General features: G+C 37.5%; 3 protein-coding genes across 3 annotated transcripts in view; 2 read left to right on the forward strand and 1 right to left on the reverse strand.

Moving 5' to 3' along the window:
• Nucleotides 1–2,266: 2,266 nt before the first annotated feature.
• CBG03423 lies at nucleotides 2,267–4,352 on the forward strand (the record flags this gene model as incomplete). The annotated part of the gene is made up of 5 exons (XM_045235746.1): nucleotides 2,267–2,410; nucleotides 2,597–2,912; nucleotides 3,305–3,834; nucleotides 3,881–4,207; nucleotides 4,254–4,352. 5 exons carry the CDS (start codon nucleotides 2,267–2,269, stop codon nucleotides 4,350–4,352), a joined length of 1,416 nt encoding a protein of 471 aa, XP_045092393.1.
• A 1,028-nt stretch (nucleotides 4,353–5,380) lies between these two features.
• CBG03424 lies at nucleotides 5,381–7,268 on the reverse strand (the record flags this gene model as incomplete). Its single annotated transcript, XM_002633693.2, has 7 exons — nucleotides 5,381–5,446; nucleotides 5,491–5,550; nucleotides 5,602–5,860; nucleotides 5,908–5,993; nucleotides 6,461–6,922; nucleotides 6,967–7,104; nucleotides 7,149–7,268. The coding sequence occupies 7 exons, from the start codon at nucleotides 7,266–7,268 to the stop codon at nucleotides 5,381–5,383; spliced, it is 1,191 nt and encodes a 396-aa protein (XP_002633739.2).
• A 2,180-nt stretch (nucleotides 7,269–9,448) lies between these two features.
• CBG03425 overlaps nucleotides 9,449–10,016 on the forward strand; it is a gene marked incomplete at both ends in the record, with an annotated part of 3,947 nt that continues 3,379 nt past the window's right edge. The window contains one exon of the mRNA XM_002633694.1: nucleotides 9,449–9,566. Within this exon, the coding sequence (XP_002633740.1) occupies nucleotides 9,449–9,566 (118 nt within the window). The remainder of the gene's footprint in view (nucleotides 9,567–10,016) is intronic.

Here is a 10,016-nt window from a genome sequence, read left to right on the forward strand (position 1 = left end):
TCGAAAAAAAATCCTAAATCCCCGAAAAATGGCGTTAAAAGCGAAAAAATTTCAAAAAAAAAGTTGCCAGGAAGGACGATTTTTTCGCAATAATATTAGGACAATACATATTTTTTGAAACATTTTAAGGCAATAAAAATTTTTGGTCGGAGTCCCCCTTTAACACCACCAATTGGGGCAATTTTAAAATGTACTCAAAACCCTTGTGATTCCCTCCAGTCTAGCACTTCTAGTTTTCCGTTTTCTTATCATTTGCCTGTATAATTTTTATTGGCTCTTTCGAATTGATGGTCGCTTTTTTAGAGTTTTCTCAAAAGAACTCTTCAGTTGCCCTTTTTGCTCTTCTAGTTGTTTTCTTCACCATTGACTTCTTCTTTCTTCTTCTTCTCTTCTTTCGCTCAATTTCCGAAAGCTTCTTCCGTCCGTTTTGCACTCGGTTCCTCTTTTTTCCGACAATTGGTCTACCTTGTCTGCGTCTCTTATTCCTGCACACTCTCTCCTCTATCTGTGTCTGTCTCTACTGCTTTTCTAATCAACACGCTCCAACTTGATCATTTTTTGAGCGCCGCGGGCTCGGTGACCCTATTTTTCGCGGCGCTTATCGGCATGTAGCAAGATTTTTTTTTTCAAAAATTTATATTTTTATTAGCTATCGTTCCATTGTGAAACTTTCGAGATCCTGAGATGTCAAGTCCATTAGGATACAAAGTTTCAAGATGAGAAAATAGCTTTGAGTTCACATTTGAATAGAGAAAATCACTGAATTATAATTGAATTGTAAAAAATCTATGAGTGACTGTGAAACCAGACTAGGTAAACTAGAAACTGGAACTTCGCTGGACATTTTGATTTCAATTGTTTTGTACCTAATTGTGATCTTAAAATTGTTTGAGAAAACCACATTTTCCGAAAAATTATTAGGTTGTTCAGAAAGTCCTTTCCATTTTTAGCGTCAGATACGTTCAAAGTAAAATAGGTCAAAACGATGTCGGATGAATTGGATGTAATGACCATCGTTATTAATGACTATCTGCAAATGCCCCACTAAATTATGGATGCCTTCCTTCCAGAACTCCGGTCACAGCGAGTTCAGAATCAAGTCAACCCATTTTTGATACGTTCTTTTGAAGTAAGTTTTCGTCAATCAAGATGACGTTAGAAGTGGCTGGATGGGTAATAATCAGAAAGTAGAAGGTTAGAGCTATACAGTGAATAAGGCAGAATCGTCTAGACATATCCACCGTGATCGGCCTGGCTCTTCCTTCCCGCATGAGGTTGCTAATTTTAATTTTCAAAATAAACCTTTGCGTTCCTCTCCAATGGAGATCCACATAAAGTCTGAGTTATGTCACCTGACAAGAATAGGTATGAGTCGTAAAAGTGACACTATTATCAGGCAGCTCCTAATACTCCATTCTGATCACCATACCGACAACATCCCATTTTAACACGAATTTCACGTTTCGAGATGTCTGGTGATTGAGCGACAGCTTCCTCGCTTTTACCCCGCTCAAAAAAACAAAGTTTGAAAACAACATATCAAAAATGGAAAGGACTTTCCGAAAAACCTAATAGAAGAAACCAAAATTAATAAATTTTTCCTATGCAGTATATATAATTTGATTGGGGAATTGAATGAAAGTTTGGTCGATTCTTGATAAATTGTTGAATCATTAAACAAATAATCTACTTCAAACTTTTGAACTTATCATACTTGAAGTGCTCGTTTGCCTCTGGAAAATTGTGAATTTTTTGAGGGGCAAAAAAGTGCATCACAAATCTTTGGCTGTAAAAATTTTTGGAAGTTTTTGGGAATTCTAGGATCCCAAAAATTGTTTCTCAATATTCAAAAATGTGCTTTATTTTCGAGCAACTACAGTAGTAGAGAGAACTTTGACCTACTAAATATTTGTTCTTACACGGAACCAAAACAGTTATCAGTTGCCACGTGTTTTCAAATTATGTCCCCCAATAATATTCGAATATGATAAATGAGATAAGAGAAACGTTCTTCAAATTGGACTTTGCCATTCACATGAATTTTTCATCCGAGTTGTGTTACCTTATCAATTCTTATCACCCTCCATCGGCTTATTTTTCATGAAGCACACACATACACGCACTCGATCCATTTCCCTTTTTCAACTTTTTGTCGCCGTTTTTCCGTCCTATCGATTTGACCTACATTCTTCTTTATTTCAGAAATTTTCTCTCTTTCGTTCTGAAACTTGGGTCCCCCAAACCGGTGAATTTAATCAATTCCAAGATGCCGTCCAACCGGTGTGCTCATCAAATGAGCGCAAAGAAGAAGGCTGAAAGAGTGGATAGTATGATAACATTCCTAAAATCTGCAGTTCAATCACAGAAAGAGAAAAGCGTTCAACCAGATCAAGCACCTGGAAATGCAATGGTTAGTTGTCTACAAAATTCAAATTTTCAAAAGTTAGAAGTAGAAGAACCTTTGATCTTTAAATACATCTGTCACAGACAGGTGTTATCTATGAATGTAAACACAATTTAGTAGCCATTGATGATACAAATTAAAGATCAGAAAACAGAGTTCCGACTTAACAGGAAGTCCTGAATGTGTTTTCAGATGACAGCAAAACTTCTGGAATTGTGGTCTGTTCCTCAATCAACAATCACTGAAATGCGTCTTCTTTTGACACTTGGAGCTGATCCAGCGCCTTTATTAAAAGATGATATTGGAGAGAAAATTTTGGCGGATCGTATGGATAATGGAAGTGTTTGTGAAGAGTGTGCTTCAAAATTCAAGGCGTTTCTTGAGTTTTCCGGTACAATTTTTGAGGAAATGTTTGAAAGAACTCCAATTCAAATCAATAAATCCAAGAAAGTGGACGGAGTTATGGCGCTGTGCTTAGATGGTGGAGGAATGAGAGGATTGGTTTCAGGTGAGAAATTATACTTTACATGCTTGCTGGGCCAAAACCGGGCCCTAAAAATCCTCTGCCCGGCTTAAAATCCTCTGCTAGACCATCAGCCCGGGCCTCGATTTTGAATTACCGTATTTCCTATAATTGAAGCCCATGGGCTTCTATTTTTCAACCTTCTTCTCAGGAAAATACCAATATTCGAAACCCCCAGAAAATTTTTTTAAACCGAAAGAAGATTTGCGCAATAACCAAGTAGACGATCTGCACTGTACAAACTGTACAAACTGAATTGCACAAATTTCTGTTAGAGGGTGGGCTTCTATTAGAGGTGGGCTTCAAATATAGGTGGGCTTATATTAGAGGAAATACGGTATGATGTTTTCTAATTCTCAATAACCTCTAATTTTCAGTTGTGTGCCTGTTATACGCTTCTCGACGTCTTCTAGGAGATGAATCCCTTCCAAATCTATTCGATTGGTTCATTGGAACATCAACTGGAAGTATGCTAGCACTCTCCATGGTAAACAAGAAGTCAATCAGTGAATGTTTCTTCCAATATTGGGACATGAAAAGTCAAATCTTTCTCCGAGGAAGCACTGTAAAACGTCTTCTTGGTGATCAGGTAGCTGTTCAAACAAAGAACATCGACAAAGTTTTGGAAGAATGCTTCCCGACAGAAACACTTCAAGCCTGCTCGACTCGATTGACAATCCCTGCATTGGATATCAGTACTGCACCAGCTAGACTTCATATCTTCAGAAACTACTCATTCACCAAGCCATTCGGTGTCTCTTTGAACGAAGATCAGGACATTTTGTTCAGAGAAGCTGCAAGAGCAAGCAGTGCTGCACCGACATACTTTGAACCTTTTGTTTATGGAACCAAAGTTTTGGTTGATGGAAGTTTTGTAGCCAATTATCCACTCAATGTTTTGTTCAAGGTAACATATTTTGCTCTAAACTTTTTACAACTTTTCTTTTTTTCAGGAATACGATAGCTTCTCCAGACATCAAAACCCTCTCCATCTCGCAGGAGTTCTTTCAATTGGAACCGGAGAACCAGCTCTTGCCGAGAGAAAATACAAAAGTGGAAAAAGTATCAAAGCAAAAGCAATGAACATCGGACACTTGTCAACATTGATTCTGGAACAAGTAGTGGGTCAAGATCTGACAGCTGTTGAGATGGCACAAGAGAGATGCCACGCACACAATATTCCGTTCAATCGATTGAGTCCAAAAGGAATCGCAGTGCGAATCGATCAAATTGATGATGCCAAATTAATGGAAATGATTTGGACCACTCTTATGTATTTAGTAGGTTTTCAACAAATATGATTTGAATCCAATTTTATGATTTCAGACTGAAAATGTTCATGAAATCGATCAACTGGGTGAAATGATCTACAAACTGAAATCGGATCCAACCGAACGAAAACGTCGAAGTAATACGGTTCTCTGAGACTTCTCTCCTATATCTAGTCACTTTTCATTCCCTGTCCAATGCATGTAAATTAGAACATTGCCATCTATTTTCTCTGTGAATAGTTTTTTTGCTCTGATCGAAGACTAAATAATTGTATTATCATTTTTCTTTCAAGCAGATTATATCTTTTTGTTTCTTACTTTTCTTCAAACGGGCGCCAATCCACCCAAAATTTTCTCTTCGTCTATTCGTTTCTAGTCGTTTCCATCTCTCTATTATTCCTCCGGTTCTTTTCTCCAGGGATCATTGACTCATTGACATTTATCAACTCTATCCTGATAGCATTTTCCTAATTTTTGAGTTTTCCCGTCTTCATCTTTCCTTTTTTCCATTCATCACTTTTTGTTTAGAATGTCAATGTGATTTTTTGATTTGCTTTTCTTTTTTCTGAAATCATGGAAATAGTCTTTTTGTATTGATTCATTTCGTTGGCTGAAGATGATTTTTCATAATACAGTTTTTATTTCTCGGTATCTTTTTTGTTGGACCACAAGTGGAAGAATAAAATTGGTTCAGATTACGGCTTCCATTTGGTCGGGAAATTCAACTCACCGACCGACCGCCGACCCATCCGACCAACAGTAAACCTAGCTGACCGATCGGTCGGAATGAGTTTGTGCATTTTTGCGTCAACATGCCAGAGAGTGTTTGCGTACGCAAATTTTATTTTACGGCGGACGACGCATTTTTTTACTTTGTGAATGTACGCAAACACTAACTGGCATGTTTACGCGCACATTCACGAATTCGGTCAGCTGTCTCCGATTTTTGAGTAACCGAAATGGAAGCCTCAGTACAGATGAAACCATATCGAAACAGATTAAAAACTGTGGATCGAATCGTTCATTCAATCCGTGTTCTTTTCTGTTTTGAGCTCACAAGATTCGTATCTGGTTCAACGGAACCCTTTAATAGAAAGATTGAAATGAACGAGGCAAGGTCTCGAAACGGAAAAATTTTATATTCCATGAAACAAAATTCAAACAAAATGAAAATTCAAACAATTATTCGGGATATTCGCTCTTGTTGCAATCGCTAAGTGGATATTCGGAGAGCATTCGTTGGTAATCCTGAATTTGTAGTCTCCGTTGTAACTTATTCAATTTCAACATACCGTGTATATCGGACAGAAGCGAGTGAACGGGTTTTGATACTTCGAGTTAGCAGGGAATAGCTGAAAAAAAGAAAAAAAGAAATTATCTTGATATTGAATTTAAATCCCTACGATTCCGTTATCAACTGCTACGTTCATTTTTTCGCGGCAATTGAGAAGATGAGCTGTGGTCGGAGCGGTTTTAAAGCATTTTATGGTTAAAGCATTGTTATCCTCTTTCGGACAGAATGGAACCGGACGTGAAGAATCGGTTCTCTCTTCAAGGAATTCGTGGCACGACTTCGTCAACCAAGAACATCCAAATCCTTTTCCGAAACTGTAGCTGTCGGCTTCAGCAGCTACGAATTTCTTGTCCACATGGTATACTTGTCTGAAAATTAAAAATCATATTTATGATTGAACAATATCACTTCATACCCTCCATAAATATTCTCGATGAGTGCTACTGAAATCCAGCTCAAATAATTCTTTCCATTTTGGATGAATGGTGTCATCAGTTCGTTCTAAAATGATACGAGGATATATTTTTATAGGGAAACGGAAATGGAAAAAAAAAATCGGAGAATACATTTTTGTCTTCTCGATTTTATCGTCTTTCAGTGAGAGTGGGAAACAGACCCAGATTGAAAACTTTGCATTCACAGAATCTTTTGAAAATTCCTAGTTTTTCAGTTATTTGCCGATTTTTGAAAGAAACCTCTTTTTGCCCGTTTTTGTACGGAAAACTTGAAAAATTCAGATGTCTTTCAAAAAGCGGGAAAGAGTTGAAAAACTAGGAATTTTCAAAATTTCTGTGAATGCAAACTTTTGATTCTAGGTCTGTTTTACGTCTTCTAAAATTTTCAAAATGATCCGGCACTAGACAACCGAGGCTCCTGAAAATGGTCAAAGTCAACTGAAAAATACGTTTTTTATATCTTAAGGATCGGTACTGTACATCGTACTTTCGAATATGAATAAAATAACTCACATGGAAAATGTACTCATTTAGATGTCGTGCGTGTATGTCAGATTCAACTCCCTTCAAGTTATCACATCCAAAATGTTTTTTGACTTCATCCAATGCCGTCGATCCCTTAGTTTTGAAAAAATATCTCTTGGCTTGCGATACCGTATTGTCTTCATTTTTCCATTGATAATTTTCGATTTGTGGAGCATCGAAATTCTCCGTTCCAAAACCGAGAATGTGGAGAATTTCATGACGGATAAGGTCAAAGTATGGGAATTCTGGATCTTCTTCATGGTAACACCATTGCATCATCCCGCGTTTAGAGAATGTTTCATATGAGTTCTTCATATGAGATCCTGTTGCTGATGGACGACTCGATGGGGCGCATTGCTTCTCGCGAATGAAGATTAACATGTCGGATGCATCAAAAAGTTCTTCGAAATCCGGGGATTCGATATCCAGGGAAAATAGCTTATTAGGGGTCTGAAAAGTTACTTTTAGTTCTGTTTCGATAGCTTTTACTGTACCTGGATTGTGACTTTACCAACGTTGTCAGCAAGTGTATATCCTATGACCTGTTTGATTTTAGCAAAGGTAAGTTTCGAGTTTTTATCCTCAATCAGAATAGCGTTTTCAAACCATTTCAAAGCCGATTCCAACGACTTCTGAAATTGATATTGTTGCTTTCCTTGGGATGCATTTGATCTACCTGAATACGGTCTGGGAATGTTCCATCCTTATTCACAGCGACTATTTTAAGACCACGTCTTGTTGTACAAGAGATGGCTGAAGCTAGAAGTAGAGGAATCAGAAGACAACGTATCTGCATGACTGCAGAGGTTCGAATGATCTGCTGTTCCCAATTGTTTCCATCGATAGTCGAAGGAGGAGTCAGGCGAATGGGAATATGCCAAAAATGATTCTTATGCATGGGAATTGCAGGAAAAATTCAATTTTTCAGTGGGTGTTCGATGGAGTTTTATATGGAGATGAATCATCGGAACACAGTTTTGAAACTTTTGATTTTTTGAACCTTGGATGGGAAAAGATAGAATTAAGTGAGTGAATAATTGTTAGGGAGGAGATGTTGTTACATGTTGATTCTATATAATATCCTGGTAGATATTAAAAGTGGGAGGAAATGAAAAAATAAAATGTATGGAAATTTAGTCCATAAAAGCCTCTCAAGGAGTGGAAATTGTGGGGCAAGTATTGAAAGTGCGGCATCGCTACCAACTGAGCCATGCGGGCGAAGCTAGAGCGGCCCGATGGGCTCCGGGTCACTCCGAAACCAGTCATTTCGAACCCGGTCCTTTCGATACCGTGATAATACAGGCGAATGGATAACTTCCAGACTACAAAAACAATTTAAAGTGTTTTCGACACATTCTGAAATCTCAAATTTAATTTTTTCAATAAAACATTACCTTTGACTTTTCCGATTTTCAAAATGTGTTCGATCAGAAAATCTTAAAACTGTTTTTGTGGTCTGAAATTTGTCTATTTATCTGTATTGCCATGGTTTCGAAATGACTGGTTTCGAAGTGAGCATTGTACACCGTTACGTCAGAATACAGACCCTAACTCCAAAAAAACTCCAAAAAATCTACTGCCTTATCGTTTAAAACTCTTCTAGCAATCGGGTTGTTGTATCCTAGAAATTTTCTGAAATAATCTTTGCACCAGTTCTGAAGATGTTCAAGTGCCATCAATTATTTTTCAGATTCCCTCTCTTCTGAAAATCTATGATTTCCCCTAACGAGTCATTGATATATCCGTTTTCTTTCATTTTCCAGACCAGTCGGGACATTATAAATTGACTTTGCCTCACACACTAAATCACCTTCTTCTTCTTCTTCTTCATCGTCCAACGATTACACAACCTCTGCCTTCTTCATCATCAGCAGTAATGTGTTTCCTGCCGTCCGGGTTGACCAGTGTGTAATACATTTTGTGCTCTTTCTCTTCTTCAAAAGCTTCCCTTGTTATCCATGAGTAAAATGATTGCGAAACTTGAGATAAAAGATACTCGAACCCCTTTTTGCAAAACAGAATAGTGCAGTTTTTGTCAATGCATCACCATCACATATGTTTTCCATTTCATTTTCCTCTTTTTTCCCCTCTTTCAGTTCTCTTCTTTAATATATTCATGGAAAAGAAGAAAAATGTTCATGAGTTCTTCGATGTTTCCGGAAAATGATATATTAGTGTTGGCCCGTTTGGGTCTATTTTTGCATTCGTTGGAGAGCCATTATTGTGCATAATATAATTGAATTGAATTGAGATAAAGATGTGATCATCTGAAGATTCCTCTTTCGCATTTTGTATTCATAACTGTGCATTCGAAAAAAAAATATTTCTAGCTTCCCAAATAAGAATAATCTTCGTTACCGTAAATTTTCTGATATTCCGTAAAGTCTATCGGAATCTCTCTAATAATTCTCCACTAGAAGTCCATCCTATTCCTGCACTTCGAACTTAATTGTCTCGGTTCTTTTGAAAGATATTAAAAAGTGATCAACTAATAAAAGGTTTTTAATAATATCACCTATATTATATCAGTTGACCACTTTTTTTATATCCTTGACGGGAACCGAGATTATTGAGCTCAGATGCAGTTATAGGGTGTGCTTCTATTAGAGAATGTACGGTATCGTTTTTTTAAATATCCATTTTCATTTCCTCTGAATTCGTTGACATTTCGAACTTTATGTGATGTAGTCACATTTTTGGAGAAACACGATACTTTAAGAACATCTATTAGGATGTCACTCCCCTATTCCCTATTCTCTTTCCTCTTTTCTCCCATCCATTCCCTATTTTTTCGATTCCATTAGCTCCATTTTTGCTTTGGAGAGTCGCGCCGCGAATTAGTAGTCCAAGAGTCCCTTTCTCATTGTTATTCTATTCTCTTTTCTCTCTTTCTTTTATCTGTTTTTTACGCTGTTTTTGTTCTATTCTCTCGCTCAATTATTTTCTTTTTTTGAGTTTTTCTTCTGCTGCTCAAGTATGTCAAGAGTATTCCTTGAGGAGGCCGATCGTCCGCCTCCCGCATATTATCAGAATAACAACTTGGATGAACAAAAACCGTTGAAAATTGTTCCATTCCAGACGCCAGATCCAGAAAGTGAGTTGCTGACACAAAGTCCTAAAAATCTTTAAAAGATCCTTTCTAACTAAAACGCGTAAAACAGGTAAAAGGAAGACTCCTAAATAACAGCTGTAAAGCATACTTGTAACGGGGTGCTGTGAAGGTCAGGGATGATTTTAAGCGATTTTTCGGGCTGAAATTTGTTATTTTTAGCAGTTTTTGACTCAAAAATTTGGACTTTCACCACATTTCTACTGAAAAATTCCTATTTTTAGCTATTTTTAATCTCAAAAACGACATTTTCAGATGTGGGACATTGACCAGTTGGGACTCGTCGACACAATGTACGGACATCAGGATGGCGTTCAACAGATTGGCGTGCTGTCGAAACAACGCGTGGCTACTGTAGGCGGCAGAGATCGTAGCGCGCGTCTTTGGAAAGTCGAGGATGAGAGTCAGCTGGTGAGAGTTTTGGCCGGAAATTTG

Source organism: Caenorhabditis briggsae, assembly GCF_000004555.2.
Source record: "Caenorhabditis briggsae complete genome, chrIV, whole genome shotgun sequence".
Classification (NCBI taxonomy): domain Eukaryota; kingdom Metazoa; phylum Nematoda; class Chromadorea; order Rhabditida; family Rhabditidae; genus Caenorhabditis; species Caenorhabditis briggsae.